We start from the raw sequence: 20629 nt of genomic DNA on the forward strand, positions 1-20629 counted from the left end.
CAAACTCGGGTCCTTGTGCTTGCAAGGCAGGTGGCAGAACCACTGAGCTAAATCCCTGGCCCACCGTCTTGATTTGGCCTCAGCCTCCTGGGCACAGAGCCTGGTTCCAGCCCCCAGCTCTGCCTCTCCAGCAGACCCTGGCTGCTCACCCCAGGGTCGTGTAAGCCCCCAGGGCCTGATCACCCATGCATAGGTGGCCCAAAAGTGGGGAGCTAGAGCCTAGCCTGGTAGCACTGGCATGCTGGGAGGCTTAGGCAGGAGGATCACAGGTTCAAGCCCATCCTGGGCAACTTAGCAGCAACTTATTTTTTGTTTTGTTTTGTTTGAAGTATCAGGGATCAAACTCAGGATCTTGTACTTGCCAGGCAGGTACAGCACCACTGAGCTACATCCCTGGCCCAAGCAGCAACTTACTGAGACCCTGGGGATGGAGCTCTGTGTGAAGGCCCTGGGTTCAATCCCAGCACCAAGAGAAAGGCAGTAGCAAGTGAAGGCCCAGTGTGGACAACTAGGTGCAGGGCCACACTGGTCCTAATTACCAGGGACCCCGGGCCAGCTCCTGCTGCCACCTCTGCCTCTGACGAGGTCAGCAGCCTCTAGACCACATCAAGAAGCACAGGACAGGGACAGATGGCTGTGGGGTGTTGCATGTCCACAAGGGGGACCCGGAGCATGGCGAGGTGGCCACTGAGACTGTGTGCAGCGGCTCGAAGCTGCCAAGGTGGCCCCAGCCGGCCCTCGCCTGCTTCCTGGGGCTGGAGCTGAGGCCTCCTGCCACATTCCTGCGGAGACATTCCAGGCGCATTACGGAATCTCGCAGCGGACCTGGGCCTGTTGGTCCCAGCACTGTGAAACCCTGTCAGCTGCAGTGGAAGGGCTTGAATTTGTGCCTGTGGCCGTGAACTTGTCCAGCCCCTGACGAACATCCACAGAACAGTCTGCTCCGGCAGAAACCTTAACCGAGGGAGAAATAAATGCAGCAGAAAGCATGCTGGGGACAGTGCCCGCTGCGTGAGCAGTGGCTCCTGGTGGCTCTCAGGGGGGCCATCAGAGCCCCTCCTCCGACTATGGAGGAAAATGCACCTAATTAAGTTTTCCATGATTAGTCACTTACTCTGTCACTGGGCCAACACAGATGGTATCAGTTTATTTATTTATTTTTACTTGAAAAGACAGTTGACCCTGGGCAGCCCCTCTGCACCAGCCATGGTGACCATGTGCGCCCAGCATGGTAGCTGTCCCTAAGGAAGGGAGGTGCCCACACCTGGCCTCCCAGCCACACTGAGCCTGGCCTGCCACTTGGGTGCCACTGCACAGGAACAGCCAGGAGGGCTCCTCTATGGACAAGCTCTGGCCAGGAAGCTTGTCTTCCACCAGCCTGGTGGCACCAAAGCCTTGCGACAAGCAGGAACCCCAGCCCCCAAAGAGGCCTGCTGATGCCACTGGGGCGTGGACCCTGGGTGTGACTCAGGCAGCCTCACAGAAAGCGGCAGACTGGAAACTGGCAGCCCTGCAGTCTTCTGCTGGCCCCAGGCCACCTCCCACTCCACAGCCCCATCCTGTCCAGGCAGGAAACAAGCCGAGCAGCTGGCCGTGGATGTGCCCACACTGCCAGCGCCCTAACCCCTGCACTGCGACTGCCTCCTGGGCCTGCCTTGGCACTGAGTAGTGGCCCAGAGCAGATAGGAGTGTGGGGAGGGCAGTCTTAACCCTCTGTGCCCACTGGGGGCCCCTCTGCCCCAGACGGAGAGACCCAGGATGGCTGCCTGCTGCCATGCATTGCCCAGTGCCCAAGGACAGCCACGCCCAATGCTAACCCTTGGACAAGGACCCCTGTATGCGTGGGAACCAGCCTCAGCCCAGGTCCTCCCCAAGCTAGGAGAGGCTGGACAGCTCCTCAGTGCTGGGAGCCCCTGGCGACTGTCCTCCAGCTTGTGTCTCTGCTGCTCCTGCTCCCTAAGCCGGAACAGTATAGGGCACTCGGGACCCTCCAGGAACCTGTAGCACCCGTATGCCCCATCCCAGTATCCTCTGACCCCTGCTCCAGGCCTTGACCCCTACAGCCCAGGGGCCTTCTGGGCTCCGGGACACAGGCTCTGGTCACTGAAGCTGCCTGGCCCATGAGTTTCGTCACTGTGGCCCCACTCACAAGGACAGGCCGGTCACCCAGGTCCCCAGAGTGGGCATTCTGCCTGGGAAGGAGCCTCACCCGATCCTGTCCCGGCTTCTGTGGCTTGTGAAGTGGCTATCATTTCACAAGCGGGCACTGCTCTTAGGAATGACACACAGCATGGCTCCAGCACGAGCACCACGTGGGCCTCTGGACAGGAAGAACATGGTGCCCGCTGTGGGGTGGGGCCGCCGTGCTGCCCAGAGCCAGCCGAGCACCCTGGCCGGCAGAGGAGCTGAGACGGGGTGGGGAGCCTGCAGAACCCTGCTGTCTGTCCACCCCAGCTTCACCCAAGCATGTGCCTTCTCTGGATCTTAAGGAAAGAGTTCTGGGTTGCCCGTCCCTTTCTGTCACTGCCCTGCACTGTCCTGAGGGTGGGGACCAAGGACAGGGGCAATGGGCCTCAATGCAGGAGGGCAGGGTCCCCACAGAAGCCACTTCCCCCATCAAGAAGCATGAGGTGCACTCTGTCAGGGAGGAGCCCCATGCCCGGTCCTGCCTGGGGTGCCCTGCCCACAGCCTCTGTGTCCCATGGAATCTATGTTGTCCTAGAGAAAGGAGAGATGAGGCCATGTCCTGGGGGCGCCCAGCAGTGTCCCTGCCTCAGTGGATACCACAGGGACCAGTGATGAGGGCACAGCCTCCTTGGGCCTAGCTGCCCTGACCTGGCACTACCATCCTGGAGAGTGTGGGTGCAGTGGCCTGTGTGGAGAGCCACAGGTCTCCAGGGTGGCCCCTTAGACCCAGTCTGGCTGGGTGCCCATTCCTGGCCTCCCAGTGAGAAGCCAAAGCCCACACTATGGCTGGACCTCTGAACTCAGACTGCTGCTGAGTTGTCCCTGAGGTGGAGTTTGTGGGACCAGATGCAACTTCCTGAAAATAGGTGGAAAGCAGGGAGCGATACAGGAGATGGGGTGCTCGGACATTGGGCAAGGAAGGACGGGTGGGATGGGGACATCAGGCGAGCCCCACGCAAAGGGTATAGGCTGCGGGGCTGAGGGGTCCAGCGTGAGCTCAGGTCCCCTGAAGCCAAGGAACAGGTCTGGGAGCTGGGGGGCACCGAGCAGAGGGAGCCCTGAGCCCAGCAGCTGCCAGAATGATGTGTGAGAGAGCAGGCCACAGAGCCAGAGAGGTCAGTGGAGAGGTGAGGGCGTTGTGGCCAGGCACTCACGGCCTGGAGAGCCAAGCCACAGACGGCACAGGGTCACATCTGGGGGCCGGTTATTCACCCCCACCTGGACCCCACTTGGCAAAGCTTGAAAGCGAGGCCCAGAAGGTTTATGTTCTCTCCAGTAACAACAGCAGCAAGAATATTTACAGGAGTCCAAAAATACCCAGCACCCAACAAGGTGAAGTTCACTATACATCTGGCATCTGACTGGAGATCACCCAGCTAGGGGAGGATGAAAGAAAACAGCCCATCAGGACCAACCCAGGAACACCAGCAGTTAGTAGTGAAAAGGACACATCCAGGTGGGACGTGGCTTGGACCTCACAGAAGGGAACATGGCCACGGAAAGTCTAGCAGGAGCCCCAGGGAGACAGGACAGACAGGACAAGTGGGCCATGAGCCACCGAACCCAGATGTAGCTGGAGACTGGGGAGGGAAAAGAGAAAAGATTTCAAATAGCCAAGCTTCTTAATTAGAACAAAATATTTTCAAATTTAATGGAAAAAAACAAAAAGCCTCACAGACTCAAAGTCCATGAGCCTCGAGAGCACATCAGAAGGAGGAAGAGGGGCTCTCGGGCACCTGGAGTTCACCCAGGCTCCACATGGCCTCTGCTCAGGGAGTCCTCAAGAGATCCCTGCACACAGCTGGTGCCCAGTCTCTGCCTGCGGTGTCCCCCACATTGCAGGGCAGGGTCCTGGCCTCTGGATGACCGCATGCCATGGGCACCAGCACCCGTTAGTCTGCTCTGTTAGTTGGCGTCTCCTCAGGGTTCCCACCTGCCTGGCTCTGCTCTGCACCCTCAAAGCCCTGGGGGTGCTTTAGGAACTCAGGATTCTTGTAACCTCTTTTATTTCACTTAAAGCTGGCAGCCTCTAGTTATTCTCAGTGCTAAATTATTTATCTCCCTTCCCTCCTTCTCCGCGCTTCACGGTTTTTAACATGGCTCCTGGGGCCCAGCCCAGGCTCATTTTTCTCCACTCAAAAAGAAGTCATTTTGAAGTCTTTTGTCTTTAATTTTTTATCACCCATGTTGCACTGTGGTATTTAAGTTCACAGAGGGGTCAGAAGCAGCCAGTCTCCAGGCCCTATGGCAGGGACCGTAGGGCTCTGTTGGGCAGGCAAACGGATGTGGGCCAGGGCTCCACTCCCCACGTCCCTTGTAGTGACCTGGCCACAGGCACTGCTCCTCCTAGGTGCTGCCAGGACAGGCAAGGCCACTGTCCCCACCACAGAGCAGACCAGAGTGGGGGCTGGGACCCTCTCAGGGAACCTGCACTCAGAGGCAGGCAGCTGTAACTGGGGTGGGTCTCTACCCCTCAGATGGTGAGGCCCGAGCTAGGGCCTCCCTTCCTCTCCGCTCAACCCAGAGAATCCCAGGTGACACCAGCCTTTGTTCCTCGAGGGGACATCAGTGCCACACAGCCCCACCTGGCCTCAGCTGGGCCCTGGCACTGGTTCTGAGGAGCAGCATCAGCCTGGGGCTCAGGGTGGCTTGCCACAACCTGCCCCAGGTCCAGGCTTCTCGAGGCCTAGAGGGTAGAGAGCCAGGACTTGGGGGTCTCTGGTGCAGAAGCAGCTCAGTGTGAGCATGCGAGCTCCCTGAGGAGCAGCATCAGCCTGGGGCTCAGGGTGGCTTGCCACAACCTGCCCCAGGTCCAGGCTTCTTGAGGCCTAGAGGGTAGAGAGCCAGGACTTGGGGGGTCTCTGGTGCAGAAGCAGCTCAGTGTGAGCATGCGAGCTCCTGGGCAGCCTCAGAACCCGCTGAGCCTGAGCTGCTTCCCTGCTCAGGGGTGCAGGACTCAGGGGATCCCTTCTCCCTACAGGCCTGATGGGACTGCAGCGAAGCCAGTGGCAGCGGTGTACCCAGGTAGGCAGAGCTGTGCAGAGCACGGCCATCACCACTGCCCAGGCTCAGGTGGTGGGGACTGCGGGGAGGGTACATGCGGGCTAAGGTCAGAGGGCAGTACCAACTCCTCCAGAGCCCAGACTGGGGCAGGGAGAGGCTGGGGGAGGCGCCAGGGCAGACCTGATCACACGAGTTGAGGATGCGGTAGTTGGGGATGCTGAGATGCTGGGAGCCAGGCGTCTCCTCAGTCCCAGAGCAGGTGGGCACAGGGCTGGCAGACATGGGGCAGACACTGCCTCCCTCAGCCTGGCATGGGCACCGAGAGCCTGCTGCGTTACCAGCCCCAGCTTCCATCCATCAGGAGGGCGTAGGCATCTGGCCCCAGGCATATCCAGCGGAGAAGGTGGCTCTGCCCTCACCCGACAGAAATGGCCCTTATTGTGGGGACTCCATGTCCTGGCTCACCCCCATGGGGTCCCCAGCAGCCCCAAGATCCACTCCAATCCCAGGAGCACTGGCTGGGCCCTGAAGTCAGATCAGAAGGGACCCCCTCCAGTGCAGACACCACGGGGTAACTGCCCCATCCTGGGCACACAGCCCCACTGGCCAACCACACCAGAAAGGTTCCAGGGTGGGGTCTATCCTCACTGTGCCCACAGCCTGGCTCCCAGGAGGGGCAGGTGGAAGATGAGCCCTGGCTCTGGGCTCCACCCACCTGTTGAGGCAGCGAATCTGCCGGGTCCCAGCACCTCTTCCTGCGGGTCCCCATCCCAGAGAGGCCACTTTCCAGGACTGGGACAGAGATTCAGACTGCAGGCCAGAGTGAAGCCAGGGACGGCCCAGCCCCAGAGCCAGTGCCAGCCAAAGCCCCAGAGCCAGGCCTCCCGCAGCCTTTCCGTCCACAGCGCCGGCCTGAGCACGGGGTCAGCTCAGGCCTGGGCCTGGCTGTGTGCGCTGCCCCCTGGCCTGCTGCCCTTGGCCCGGCAGAGCAGTGTTCTCGGCAACGCCTGGAGACGACTGCTTGAGAGCGCCACAGCGTCGCTACATGCGGCTTCCCCGCCAGCCGCCAGGGAGGTTGGCCCAGTGCCACCTCCAGCTGCACAATGCACATCCCCTCCCGGGTCCCCGGCCCTGGCCCACAGGCCGCCCAGAACCAGGGTGTGCGGAGGGGCTGAGGAAGGCCGGCAGATTCCTCTGGGTCCCCAAGGCCGCTCTCATCCTTCCCGGGAATCCTCAGGCGCCCGCAGCCCCGGCCAGCGAGGTGGACGGTGACCACCCGTTTTCCAGCCTGGCATCTGGAATGTCGATCTGCCCTGCTCCACAGTGCGGGCGACTCCTGCCCCCAGCTCAGCTGTGGCTGCATTCCTGGTGTGAACCAGGGCCAGCCGGGGAGCTTTTTCCCCGATCCAGTGCCAGCCCTGCTGGGCTCAGGGGAGGGGAGAGGACCGTATCTATGGCAACCTCCCTTTTTGTTATTTCTTATTTTCTTTTTTATGGTTTCTCCAACTTTGAAGCTCTCCAGACAGTTTACAGACTGCAGAAAGGAAAAGTACTTTTCCTCCTCTCTGGCCCCCTGCAGGGCCACCCTCAGCTCCCACCAGAGCCTTGGCCCGGTGGGTAGGGTATGCAGGGCTCTAACACACTTCCCACAGCTTGGAGGAAGCAAACTGTTTTTCTCCTAAGACCTAGGAGCTTATTTCCAAGAGTCCCTTGGCGTCGTGCTCAGTGGACGTGGAGTGGGCACCCAGGCCCCTCCACTGCCTCAGCCCGACTCAGGCTCCAGGGCAGCTGGGTCTGCAGAGGCGGTCACTCCACCCCAGCTCATCCTTCATGTTCACTGACCGAGCACCCGGCAGCCTGGGGATGGTGGGGTGATCCTGGGGTCACTGTCAGGAGCCTGGGACCCCAGGAAGGTGCCAGCAGGTCCTGGGCAAGTGACAGCAGGGTATACGCCCAGTCTGAGAGGCCATGGGGAGCTATGGTCCCTGGAGCCCAAGGACCAGCACTGCCCGTACCTCACAGGGGAGTATGTGATCCTGATCCAAGATGTGACCACAGCTCCATTCCTGGGCCGAACACTGCCCACTGCCTTCAAACACCTGCACATCCTGCCAGAGGAGCAGCCCCCACCCCTGTCCCTGGAGGAGGGTCCAGGACAGAGCCTGGGGTGAGTCCCGCTGATACGCTGGAGGCACCAGAGCCCACAGAGTGACCTCCACCAGGAAGTCCATGCTGCCTTCCCTGACCTTGCCCCCCACGTTCCTAGTAGCTTGGGCACAGGGTGGGGGCCACATGAGTCCCCAGCCTCTGGCTCCAATAAAATGCGCAATAGCAGCTCTGATCACCCGTGTGCACGTGGGGGTGGCCAGCACCAAGAGTGGGGTGCTCTGCCCCATAGCCAGGCCTCTACATTGGTACCATGCACACTACTGCCAGGCCCAGGAAGGTCTGCAGTGGAATCCTCTGCCAGGTTTGGCTAGGGCAGGGGTGACCACCCAGGAGGGGATGGGGTGGCCAGGCCCTGGCTGCTGAGGGTGCCTGGGCAGCTGCCACTTGGCCACAGGGGAGATGACCAGAGCTCCCACCTCCTGGGCACCTCCAGCCCCCAGGTTGGCCGAGCCCAGCGGGCACACATGCCCACATGGGGAGTGTCGCCCTGCCTGCCCCAGTGTCGGGCATGCTGAATCCTCTCCCGAGCTTTGCCAAGTGGTCACTGCTCCCCACCACCCGCATCAGCCCCAGGAAGGGGTATCCAAGGCTGGTACCTGGCAGGCAGGTCTCTGGCAAGTGCCATCTGCATCCCTAGCAATTGTCCCCTCTGCCAAGGAGGGTGGGCTGGACCCTGTGAGTCCCACACCTGCTCCCTTCACCCCTCCTGTCACCCCAGCTGGCACGGCAGCCTGGCCTAGAGCGGTGCCCATGCCGCTCCTGGGCATGGACAGTCGAGCACCACCTGTCCCCTCAAGAGGAGGGCAGGCCCCACGCTCTGCCTTCCTCAGCCCCTGGCTGGTGCCGAGGGCACCTCAGAGCCTGGCCGGGGGTCACAGGCTACTGGGGGCCTATGTGGAAGGGGGCCATGCACAGCCTGACCACCACGCCTGCCTGCCAGAGCTCCACCCCTCAGACGCAGCAGCCCACTCTGGAGCTCTTTTTCTGTTTCAGGATGGAATCACAATTCTGTAAAAAAAAACAAAACCCAAAATGATCTTTCAATTTAGGAAGGAAGAATTTCTGGGAATGGCAGCAGCTGCCGCTCCCCCTGCCCAGGCGCCCTTCGTGCTGTCATCCCCCAACCCCCTCCCCCGCGCAATGCTCATGCAGTTTCAGTACCCAAACCCGTGGCATTTAGTTGGGAGACTGCTGCGTGCACAGGGCCTGGGTGCCCCGGGCAGGCTGGCTTCTAAACAAGCTGCCAGCCTCCTGCTTCCCAGGTGCCCGCTGCCTCTCCCTGCCCACCCTGCTGTGCAGGGCCCAGGCCCTTGGAGACACAGCAGGGCCCCTCTGGTTCAGCGGCCTCCTGGAACTGAGGGGCTGCCAGCCCGGGAGAACACTGACCTGGCTCAGCTCCTGTCCAGCTCCACTGCCAGTCCAGGGCTATAGGGCCAGCAGCCTGGCTGCTGGGCTGTTTCCACAGGCACTGTGTTGAGGGGTCTCAAGCAGGGGCTCCAGTTTCCTGGCCTTGCTGGCTCCAGCCAAAGTGCCTGGCCTCCCATGAGCCACCCCTGACCTCTGACCTCCACCCCAGGAAGGGGAACGCTGCCCCTTCACCGAACAGTGATAGTGCAAGTGCTACTTTGAAAGCCAAGAGTTCTTACACAGTGTGTGTGAGTTAGAGACAGAGATGGAGAAAGAAGGAGATTCACCCAGAGGAGGGACATAGGCGCCATCCCTCCCAGCCCAGCCCTGCTCTAAGCAGGGCCGCAGCCACCCTGCCTCTGGACACCAGGACACTCAGGGTCAGCAGAGGTCAGTGTGACCGGATGGCAGCTGGTCACACGGAACACGGGGAGACATCCCGAACCCCAGCTTCAGCCTGGCAGGCTGACTGCTCTGGGTGCCCGATGAGTATGAAGCCAGCTGTGGGGCTGGGGCCTTCCTAGCAGAACTTCCAGGAGGTGCCCAGTGCCCAGCCCGCCAGGCCCTGCCAGCTCACTGCCTGCCCTGGGGCAGCTATCACTTCCCAGCACATGTCCAGGGCAGACAGTGCCCAGCCTCGCTCCCTTGGCTTCCTGCTCCTCTCGTCAGAGCAGGAGACAGCCACCAAGGCAAGGCGCAGATGCCCTGGGAAGGTCTGGTAAGGGGTCCTGGAGGCCGGGAAGGATTGGAAGAAGTAGGGAAGGGCCTGGGCGAAGCCTTCCCAGGATGAGGGGTGTAGGCTAGGCAGGGACCACCTGCATGGATGCCAGGCTTACCCCAAGGCAATGCTGGTGGGCCCTGCCATCCCTGCCCCTCCCTCGAACCCCGGAGATGGTACCACTCTTGAAAACACCAGCTACCGCTTCTCCTGGACCACCACCCCACCCCTGCAGAGCTGGAGACTGGGAGCAGAACAGGAAGTCCCCCCCAGTAGCCCAGTGAGGTGAGCTGAGTCTAGGGGCCTCCTTGCCAGGGTGACCTGGGTAAGCAGCCAGCCTGGTGCCCAGGGAGGGCAACTGCCCAGGCTCCAGTCCTCCTAGACCCAGGGTGGAGTCTTAGCACCTCTGCCCTAACAGATCCCATGGCCAAAGGCCTGCTGCCTGGGTGTCCAGAGAGGGTTCAGAATCTAGCTGTGACCCTTGGAAGGCCCCAGAGGACAGAGAGGTATCCAGGGCCAGGATCAGCTCCCAGAACCCCGCCGCCACTGCCTAGGGACATGGAGCTGGCCCAAAATGACCCTGGCCCTTGGCAGCTCAGGACTGAGGACCCCAGCCGTGCCCACAAGGGAATTTAGCCCCACAGGGCCCTGGGCAGAGACAAGGCTGTGGGATGGGGGATAGCACCCAGTGATGCCAGCACACACCGTCCCTCCCAGGGGAAGGAGCAGCACCAGGACCAGGGTGTAGATGCAGGGAACCTCTGTGCAGGGGACCCCACAGGGTGAGATCTCTGGAGGAGGGGGGCGTCTCTGGGCTGCAAGAAGGGTCAGAAGCTGCAAATTCAGGATCTGTGGTTGAATCTAAGGCTCCTGCCCCAGCCAGACCTGATGTTCAGGGAGAGATGGAGCTGGAGGGAGAAGCCTACCCTTAACCCTAACCACCCATCCCCAGCACTGACACTTCCCTTAACCCTAAACCAAATCCTACCCCTAAAGGTAACCCTGACCCCCAAACCCTAACCCTACTCCTCACCCTAAGCTCCTAACCCTAACCCTACACCTGCCAGGTTTGGCAACGCCTATAACCCTAGCACTCAGGATGCAGAGTTCCATGCAAGTTTGAGGCCAACCTAGGCTACATAGTGAGACCCTGTCCCTGTCTCCGTCTCTGTCTCTCTCTCACAAACCTTAACCCTAACCCCCTCAACCTAACCCTTACCCCGGTTCTGTGGCCTGGATGGGGTTGTGTGGGGCAGGTGAGGACCCAGTGCATTGCACTTGCAGAGGTGGGGCATATGGGGGTCCCTAACACAAGAGTTGACCCTTTCTAGCATAAACATGAGGCAGCTGTGTAGAGCCGGCAGGGACCTTGCAGAGGGTGCAAGGAACACTGACCCATCACACCCCCCATTCCGAGTGGGCACTTCCTACAGCGCATGGGCAGACTGGCCTGTGCCTTCACCGAAGTCCAGGGCAGTGCGGAGTGGCAGGACCCACCCCTGCTCAAAGCTCTGTCTCCCCATGCTGGAATGGGGTGGCCCTGGGCTGGCTAGGACAGTGCATTGCTGGGCACCCCAAGTAAAGACCCCCAACTCCCTCCCAGCCCAACCCAGCTCAGAACCCCAGGCTGGGATTTTAGGGGCCGCACCTGGGATGCTGGTGGCCCTGGCGACCACCCAGGACAGTGACCCTACTCCTAGCCATCAGCACTGTGCTGGGGGACCAGGGCCTTGGGCAGGGGCCCTTTGCACCCTGGCTGTGGACCTCTCCTCGCCCTGCAGGAGAAATGGTTTATGCTGTCTGCTGGGTCTTCCCTGGAGCACCCCAGGAAACCCACAAGACTGAAGCTGGGGTGACACCAGGCTCTGCACATGATGGGGTAGTACCTCAGCTGCCAGACCCTCAGTTGTCTGCTCAGGCCCACAGGCACAGGAAAGCCAGGCTGCATCCTGTCTGCCACCCTGGGGGACTCAGCAGTACGCCCACGACCAGCCGAAGAAGCCTGGTGGCAGGGCAGCAGAGCCTGGCTTAGGCATGGGGGCACAGAGCAGTCAGAGGGAGCTGCAGGCTTGGGTGGAACTCGGCACCAGGGCCTGCCCTGGGCCTCAGTTTCTCTGCCCACTCCCATGTGCAGCCATGCACACATTTGCCAGCTCACAAAAGTGCACATGCAGGAGCTTGTGCACAGAGCACACAGGCCTCCCCGGTCCTGCATGAAGTACCCAGCATGCGTGCCCCAGCCCATTCCTAGACCCCTCCTTCCCTTCTGGCCCTTGGGAGTAAGGGGCCACAGGAGTGGAGAACTGGGGCACCCAGCCCCACCCAATGGCAGCACCTCCTCCTCTGGTCCTAGAAAGCCTATAGTGGGCAAGGAGACCTGAGTGTCCTGGAGTGGTCCCTGGACAGCCTCCTCAGAGGAGCTTTTCTGGGGCTGCCTGGCCAGGGCTCAATTTGCCAGAGGGGCCAGAAGGTCTGGACCTTGGGAAGAGGCTGGGGTTGGGTGAAAGGAATGAGTGCAGACAGTACGGCCTGCCAACTGACCAGGGCTGCACAGACCCTCTGGTTCCCAGGGCTGGATGACACACAGGTGACAGGAAGGGTAGTGGCTAGCCTGGAGGAGGCAGCACAAACCCCATGGAGAACTGGGGACCAGGACACCTAACAGCCCTCCTGAGCCAGGGCTGAGCTCCCACTTCCCACCATGTATGCAAGGGGCCCTGGGTGGCTATGGTGGGGCAAATGTCCACCCAGCACCAGGCAAGACTCCAGGAAGGGTCATGTGGGCCTCACCTAGTGCGGTCCCTTGCCCTGAGCCCCTCCTTCCCTTGAGTGCCTGGCCCTGAACTGGCCTTGGCGTAGAAGAGTGATAGGGCCCATCTCCCTGCCAGACCCAGCTACAGGGCAGGGAGCTCCCTCCTGGCTGGCTGGACACCTGGCCCAAGGACACAGAGACCAGCCAGGCCGGCTGGCTCCCCTGCCTGTCGGCTCCCACAGCGGCCACCTGCTCTGGGCCTGGGCGCCTGTGCCCAGGCCTCCGCCCACCTGGTGCAGGCCCGGTCACAGATGGCCACGTACGTCACTGAGACCATGGGGTGGCAGGAGCAGGCAGACATCCAGTCCCTGAATGTCCTGTCCCCATCCCCTGCAGGCAGCCTGGCAGACAACAGGTTTTGGTCACAGTGGGTGGTGTCATCTGTCCGTGGGGAGCCACTCACACCCTGGTTTCACATCCTCACAGGGCAGCAATTCTGGGCTACTCCCCTCCTCTCCTTGGGCTTATCAGCCCTCTTCTGGCAGGGGATGCATCCTAAGTGCAGTGAGCCTTGGCCCTGGGAAGTGCAGGGATGAGGGTCACAGCAGGTGCTGGCCAGGCCTGGGCAGCGCAGTCCTCACTGGAGGTAGCACCCAGCTAGAGCTTCCTCCGGGCAGCCCCGGGAAACAGGGAGGTTGGTGGCCCCGACTGGGTTGACTGTGGGGACACAAGGACACAAGCTGTCACTGTAGCACCCGCCCCAAGGCCCTGGCAGGGGAAGGGCGTGCCAGCCAGCTGTTACAGTAACTGGGCAGTGGCTTCTGCTTTCCAGAGGGCACCTGGCACCGCCCACAGATAAGCACCACTCTGTGGCTGTGGTCAGCCGCTCAGCTTGGGTGGGGGTGAGGCCGGCTGCGGGCAGCAGAGGAGAAACTCAAAGGCACAGCTGGGGTGGCAGGGGGTGCAGGAGTGAGATGAACACAGTGGGGTCCTGAGGCAGAGACGGAAAGGGCCTGACTGCTACCCTGGGATCAGCTTTGCCTTAGGTCCCAGGGCCTTGGGAAGGCAGCAGCTGGGAAGCAGGACGCAGAGAGCACCTGGGGCCCATTGAGGCCTCCGCTGTGGTCAGAGGAGTCCTGAGCAGGTACCCAGAGGGGTCATTTCTTCCCCGCTCTGCTCTCCGTCACGAAGGATGGTGGCTCCACCTGCACCCTCTGCGCCACTTTGGATAAGAGGTTCTGACATGCACCTGGGTCAGGTTTTGACTGAGCTCAGCCTTCAGGTGAAGACCAGGGAACCTGGTGACAGCAACCACGGCCTCAGGCCCCCGCATGCCCAGTTCCAACGCCCAGGAGGCAGGACACCCATACCGCCCTTCCTGCAACTGCTGTGGACCGGTCTGGCCTGGGCTGGCTTCCTGAAGTGAGGGCTGCCTGTCCCAGTCCGTTCTCCATCTCTGTCCTCCTTGTAGTGGGCACTGCCTGTGACATGTGGAGGGCACCCAGGTGTGTGCTGGGGAGGACGCTCAAATGGGCCCCCTGGCCATAGAGATGGCCCTGGAAAAGGCTCCCCTCAGCCCACCTCCAGACTGGGGTGCCAGGACCTGATGCTGTCCCCAATACAGGGCCTGGGCAGGGCAACTGAGCTGTGGATAGGGCAGGAGCAACTCCCAAGGGGTGCTGGAGAGAGGGTACTCCTCTGGCCCCAGGTTTGGGGCCCAGGGATGGGAGAGCAAGGGTCCTGCTGTGGTATGGGCCCACTTCTTCAATGCCATCAGATGCTCTCTCACCAGAGGCTAGGCCAGGCCTGGGAGGCCAAAAGGTGGCATTGGTACCCAGGGGACCCATCTGTGGGCTCCCCATCCCATGGTCACTAATAGCCCAGCCTTGTGCAACACAGCCCGAGGAACACTGGAACTAGGGGGCTGCATTCTCCTCCCCAGTGACATGGGTGGCTGCCTCAGGAGAGCTGTACCCTTGCTATCCCCAGGCCCCAGGGTGGATGTGCCTGGGGCCTTCCTCACCCATGCCAGGACCTCAGCCAGGGTCTGCAGGGGGCACAAGCACAGCTGCCTGTGTGCTCTCCAAACCTTTATTGTACAACATTGGATGTTCCAAGGGGGCGGGAGGACTGACAGGTACACAGCGAAATAGATAAATATGCCAAGCTTTTTTTTTTCCTTTTTAAAATCAGGCATTTATAAACAAGAAAGCATACATTAATTACATAAAAATAGCTCTCGAGTAGCAGAGTAAGCCATCGTATTGTCATTAGCAGCAGCGGAGGATACGGAGGGGCAGGGGCTCTGGAGCATGTCACGGTTGGAAATGGGTTTTTTCCTTAACTGAAAAAATGTCACTTGAAACTCCTGACTTACAGCACAAAGAAGTGCCCTTCGCTTGGCCCAGGGTGTGGCAGGAAGGCAAGGAGGGGGCGCAGAGGGTGAGGAGGCAGGGGCAACACCACAGGACCAGACCCAGCCACTCCGTCTCCGCTGGCAGATAAGCATTTTTCTTCCTCAGTTAAAAACCCAGAAAACAAGACAACTACCAAGTAAGAAGTTTCTGAAAAAGGAGCCACCATATACAGGTATAATACAACGGTGTAAAATGAAAGAAAGTATTTACATGTTAGTTGTTTTTACATTGGCTAGTTCTGTACGGAAAGCAGGAGTCGTGTACGAGTTAGCTGCTCCACAGATATGAATGTTATTGCTGTTGTTTTTTCCCTTCGTTAAAATCTTCTTTCAGTATAGAAATAATGAGTACTAAGCTGAAGACACAAGCACTGATAATGGAGTTTACACACAGGGAGGCAACCTCTTCCCTTCCTCTTGCGAGAGACAGAACTCTGAGCCCACCTCGCCAGTGGAGCCAGGCACGGTGGCCCTACAACGGAGTGGCCGGGACAACCCAGTGTTCTGCCAGTCCCCCTGCCCCCCACCAGCTGGGACCAGCGGTGAGGTGGGAGCAGCAGAGCTGTCCGGAGGCCCAGTGCCCAGCTGCCGGAGAGGTGCCTGCCCATCCCAGAGGTGCGAGCCCAAAGCGACCAGCTCATAGGACAGCGGGGCTGTCCCAGGGCTGACACAATGCTTCCCACCATCAGGGACAGCACCAGGTGAGGACACCGAGGTGCCACAGTCACGGGGCAGGGCGAGGAGCAGCTCTGCCTGATGGCAGCACGAAGCGCATTCCTCTGGAGCTAATCCCACAGCGGGGCCCGGCACGTTGCCACCTGCAGGCCTGGCAACAGGGACGTCACACAGAAGCACGCCAACACACTTAAAGCTTTGCTCAAACTAAATCGTTTAGTTTCCCTTGAAGAAATGACTGAAAACACACAATGACTGGAAAAACAAGGCTGAGAACAGCACTCTGCGTGTTGCGTAACAAAACTGACCCTTTACAAGACACGGTAATAATGCCCATGGGTGGGTCTGCGATGGCAGAGGTGTGAAATCCCATGCATACAGCTTCATAACTGCAAAAGAAAAAAAGAAAGAAAACTCCAAATAAATGCCGCATACACATGATGTCCCTTTGCATTGCACTTCAGGAAGGGGGGTCCCGGCAGCAATGGAGCCCCCCTCAGTAAACCAAGGGCAAAACCCTGCAGACGATTCTGTCACCCGAACAAACGTCAGGGTTCAGCAGTCTCTGGTCTCTGCTAGGTGCTGACGGCGGCTGACAATCTCGAGGTTGTCCGTACCTGCACAAGCCAGCTCCACCTCCCTCAGCACTCGCTGCCCCGGCCGAGCTCCTGTGCGTGCCTACGTGACGTGACACCACGGTTTCAGGACCGGTGGCCGCCTCTTGTCTACTGGTAAGTAATTTCTCAAGCTTGGGCATAAGAAACCTTATACAATTTGCATAAACAGTTGAGAGTAAACGAGATTACTTGGAATAAATGCAAGTAACTTATTTTGACAGTGGCAGATTCAATTGCTACTGAAGACAATATTATTTGGGGGTAAAAAGACGTTGAGTCAGGGTTTGCTGTACAAGATGCTGGAAGGCACAGAACAAGCCCCAAGTTCAGTTTCTGCGTTTCGTTTCTTTGTGATTCCCTTGTTCAACCAAGCACCAGAGGGGATTCTAAGCACTCGAGCACATAGGGTTTGAACTGCTCTAGAAATCTGTAAAAACCTCAGTTAATGGGGAGTTTTAAAAAGAGAAGGGAAGATTTTTGACAAAGTGCAGTTCTAAATATATGTTTAACTGAACAAACAAACAAAAAAGTAAGAGTAATGCTGTGTTTTGTTCCGATGCTGTAGCCCTGCTCAGAAACAAGGGCATGATGCTTGCAGCCTGAGCAGCAGCAGTGTGTTCAGGGGCGAGCTGCCCCGGCCGGCACACACACGGGTCACAGGGGGCGCCCTGCCTGCCCAGGGCCTGCAGGGCAGCAGCACGGACACGGGGCAGCAGCGGTAAGGCGGCAGTGCTGGGCTCATCTCGCACGCGGCACTCTCCCTGCTCTTCCTCGCAGCATCGGGAAGAGCCAGGTCCTTGTCGCTGAAAAAATAGACTCTGAAGAAAAACCCTTGCTGTCCTCTTGCAGCCGCGGGCACAGATGAGCATGATGGCTTCCGGGGTGGGGAGGGCGGTGCCACCCCACCACAGCGGTCTCCAGATGGCGTTACGTGTCAGGGTTTTAAGTTAGTCATAAAAAATGTGTTGTTTTCTGAGTATCAAGTCTCCTAGTTGGTTTTAAATAGCTTATAACAAAAGTGTAAATGTTAGAACATTCCAGCAAGCAGAGGGCCAGACGTAGGCTGCCAGGCTGGCCAGGACTCTGCCGCAGCCCGGGATGCGGCTCGCCCACCTGAACTTGGCCAGTAGAAAATTTTGCAGTGGATTCCAAAAGTGTGGGGTTACAAACACTCGCTTGGTAATAGGCACAGTAGAGACGTTGTGCTGTGTGGCCACAGAGCCCCGTGGCCCTGCCTGCGGCCCACTGTGCCCAATGTGGTGCTGCCGATCTCAGAGGTGCCCTCCCCGCCGCCTCCATTCTCGGGGCGCGGCCGTGGCCACAGCTGCTCCTGCAGCCCCTTCACCACCTTCTCCAGGTGCTCACGCGCCTCGCGTTCCCGCAGCAGGTCGGCCCGCAGCTGCTCTCGGTCGGCCTCGGCATGCTGCAGCTTTGCCTGCAGGTCCTCGATCTGCAAGGAGGGTGCTGAGGGTCAGGTGCCCCCTCTCCAGGCTCCAGGAGAAGCAGGCCCCAGGAGAGCTGTGCAGGTGGCACCAGGCGGGCCAGGTGTCCAGCCTGCCCAGCAGAGGCCAGGGAGGCTCCTGTGCCCCTGACCCGGGCTGGTCGTGTGACCAAGAACCATCCCTGTACAGGCTCCAGCCACCCCACCCTCCATGCCTGGCTCTGGGTCCGAGCTCATTCCTCACACAAAGCGGCAGGAGGGAGGCTGTGGCTGGGGGAACCCAGGGTGCTCTGGGTCCTGGGAGGACGTCCCCACTGCTCCTTCCAGTGTGGCCTGGCCACCTGCAGCCCAGGGAGTGCAGAGCTGGTGGGCCAAGGACCTCAGGCAATAGCACCAGCCGCACCCAGCATGCTTCAGTCTCCCGGCTCAGCCTGGACCCCCAGAACACCCGCCAGTAAGTACCTGGGCCGAGTACTTGGCACGCAGACGGCCAGCCTCGCAGCCTTTGTCGCACACCCGGACCTGCCGCGCCTGCTCCAGCTCCCGTTTCAGGCGCACCCGTGACTCGTTGGCCTCTTTCATCTTCTTCTCATTCTCAGCACGGAGGCGCTCGATCTCTTTCCGCAAGCTGCGCTTGGCCTCTGTGGCTTCCCGAAGTTTCTCCTTCTTGGCCACACGCAGGAACTCCAGCTCCTGGTGGGACAGCAGCAGGTGGTCACTGCAAGCTGCCCTGGGCCACCACTCCCAGTGGCCCTGTCCCACTGCCATGCAGCTGCCTGGAACCCAGGGAGCCCAGTGCACCTTCCCCATGCAGATATCACGTCTGCCAGGGCGGCCACTGTAGGCAGAATGCATCCATTCCAGTGCCTCGCCACCAACGGTGGCAATGTGCCTCAGACCTCACCCAGCAGACACCCCAGACAAGTGGGAAATCGCAGCTCCGCCCAGAGCGCACCAGAGGGAAGCATGAGATCCTGCAGCCTGGGACCAACAGGGTTGTGTTGTGCTACCACCCACGAGTGTGGGGCTGCCCCAGAGCTGTCAGACTCCGAGCGTGGGGCCACCCCAGAGCTGCCTGACTCCGCTGAGGTGTGAATTCACCTCCAGGCAGGCAACCCGCAGCCCACAGCGCGGCCAGTAGTGAGCAGAGCCCGGGGAGGCCCTGCTGCTCCCTCACTGGCCTTACCCAACCCCCTCAGAGACAGCGTTAGGATGCGCTGCACCCAGGCCCAGAGCAGCCTCACTGTGGAGCAGGAGACAGACTTGTCCGCCCACGGTGGGCCCCATGCACAGCAGGGGCCACACCAGAGGAGCTGTGGCTGGGGCCTCACCTGGTGGAGGCTGCGCTTGGCCTGCAATGCAGCATTCAGCTTCTCCTCTTGTTTCACACGCATCTTGACCACTTCATGCAGGAACTTCTCTTTGGCTTCCTTGGTGTCCAGGCCACCCTCTAGGGCCTGCCGCAGGTGCTCCAGCTCTGCCTCCAGCCCACTGGGGGCATCAGTGTGGGCTGCAGCGTCCAGGGCAGCTACGGGAGGGGCATGCATGCCCGGGGAGCTCAGATCCTTGGCGGAGCTGGATGAGGTGAAGGATGGCGAGGACAGCGAGGACAAGGAGGAAGTGACTGGGGACAGAGTGGAGTGGTCAGCTGTAGGTGGGAAAGGGCCTCCCTGCAGAGCCCCATGCCCCCACAACCTAGAGGGTGGAGAAGCAGACCAAGTCACTCACACTCCTCTCTGCTCTCCACTTCCACCTCTGCCTCCGAGTCCTTGTCCTCCTCTGCAGCAGCAGCCGGCACCAGTGTCTCTGGGGCTCCCGGGGTATCTGCAATCAGCTTCCGCTTCCGGGGCTGGATACAAGTGGGGAGAGGCTCGGGGGCCCGGGAGACCACGGTGTTGCATGGCGGGCTGTTCACGACCTTCTGCTGGGCTGGTGGGGCAAGGGCCACGTTGGGAGCCCCTGCTGTCTCGAAGCTCTTGTAGGAGTAAAAGCTGCAGGGTGGGGGACAGGTGTTGGGCTGGGGTTTCCCTGTCCCTGGACCCCACCTTCAGCCCACCTGCCAAGGACATTCCTGGCTAAGACTCCCTAGCTGTGTTATAAGGTGATGTGTTCTTCTCCAACCCAGTCACTTAATGCGAGCTTCCAGGGGCTGAGAACCGCACAGGTTTCCCATAGCCATGCACTCCGGATGGACCCTCGGATGCCACGAGGCCATGCTCATAGATGGGTTCTGTGAATTACACAGCTGCACCCAAGGTCTCAGAAAGCTCTAGATGGTTCACCCTGGTGCCAAGCGAACAGGGCCAGGAAAACACCTTGCCAAGATGTAACAAGCCTGGTTGCCCTACTACCGAAGTGCCACTCACCTGTCTCTAATCAGGGCTGGGAGGTGCGGGGAGATCTCTTTCTCACTGGACGAAACTGCAGGGGACCAGGGTCGGAAAGCAGAGAGGCGCTGGCGAGGGTGAACGCAGCCCAGGCTCTGTGAAAAAAGTCGCATCAGGCCCCAGGGCTGGCTGGGTGCCCAGCCCTGAGCAGAAGGCCCCTGCGCCCACCTCTCCTGGACCGAGGCAGGCCCCATGTGGCACCTTGTTGGAGGAGCTGGCCAAGGTCCGCAGCCAGCTGGACTGCTTGTCCTTCTCAGAAGACGCAGGGGACTGGGAGGAGGCATCATCTATTTTGGGTCTTATGGAGGCCGGGGGTTCAGAAGAGACCTGTGACCAACACAAAAGGCCCTGCTGGTACCTGTGGGCCAGGGCAGGGTCTCCCCACCAACCAGCCCGACTGAGGTGGCCCTGAGGGAACACAGCCCTGCCCACTGTGCTCTGGAGGCCCAAGCTGCCAGCAACGAGCAGGAAAGTGGGCCTGGTGCTGCCAGGAAGGGGATGCACCATGAGGACAGAGGACGCTGTTGTGCCGCTGCCGGCTGCTCCAAAGTGACCTCACCCGCAGCTGTAGCAAGCCTGGGGGGTGGGTGTGCCTGGCGCAGTGGCTCCACCTGTCCCACTCGTCCCCTGTCCTTGACTGTCCTCGCCACCTTCCCAAATCCGAGGGGCATGAGATTTCCCCCATACTAGCAGCTGGGGCCGAACCAGCCAGCAGGGGCTACAGGACCCACACGTGAGATGTGCACATCTGTGCCCATGCCAAGGGGAGAGCAGAGTGGCCATCAGCACCTCAGGAAAGTGGCCTTTCACAACACAAAGGTACCTGGAGCACCAAACAGATCAGGCTGCAGATGTCC

At 60.2% G+C, this 20629-nt stretch overlaps 2 protein-coding genes across 2 annotated transcripts in view; one reads left to right on the forward strand and one right to left on the reverse strand.

Annotated features, from left to right (window-relative positions):
• Morn1 (MORN repeat containing 1) overlaps positions 1 to 7512 on the forward strand; it is a 53400-nt gene extending 45888 nt beyond the window's left edge. Inside the window, exons 13-14 of the mRNA XM_010627890.1 lie at positions 5168 to 5211; positions 7213 to 7512. Of these exons, the coding sequence (XP_010626192.1) occupies positions 5168 to 5211; positions 7213 to 7361 (193 nt within the window). The 3' untranslated portion in view covers positions 7362 to 7512. The remainder of the gene's footprint in view (positions 1 to 5167; positions 5212 to 7212) is intronic.
• Positions 7513 to 14885: 7373 nt separating this feature from the next.
• The window catches only part of Ski (SKI proto-oncogene), a 65182-nt gene continuing 59438 nt past the window's right edge, over positions 14886 to 20629 (reverse strand). Inside the window, exons 2-10 of the mRNA XM_010627889.2 lie at positions 19974 to 20099; positions 19752 to 19867; positions 19114 to 19376; positions 18717 to 19009; positions 17848 to 18078; positions 17191 to 17394; positions 16596 to 16747; positions 15097 to 15478; positions 14886 to 14891 (exon numbers count right to left, since the gene is read on the reverse strand). Of these exons, the coding sequence (XP_010626191.2) occupies positions 14886 to 14891; positions 15097 to 15478; positions 16596 to 16747; positions 17191 to 17394; positions 17848 to 18078; positions 18717 to 19009; positions 19114 to 19376; positions 19752 to 19867; positions 19974 to 20099 (1773 nt within the window). The remainder of the gene's footprint in view (positions 14892 to 15096; positions 15479 to 16595; positions 16748 to 17190; positions 17395 to 17847; positions 18079 to 18716; positions 19010 to 19113; positions 19377 to 19751; positions 19868 to 19973; positions 20100 to 20629) is intronic.

The sequence above is a fragment of the Fukomys damarensis genome, unplaced genomic scaffold (genome assembly GCF_012274545.1).
Source record: "Fukomys damarensis isolate Sample0158 unplaced genomic scaffold, DMR_v1.0_HiC HiC_scaffold_23, whole genome shotgun sequence".
Classification (NCBI taxonomy): domain Eukaryota; kingdom Metazoa; phylum Chordata; class Mammalia; order Rodentia; family Bathyergidae; genus Fukomys; species Fukomys damarensis.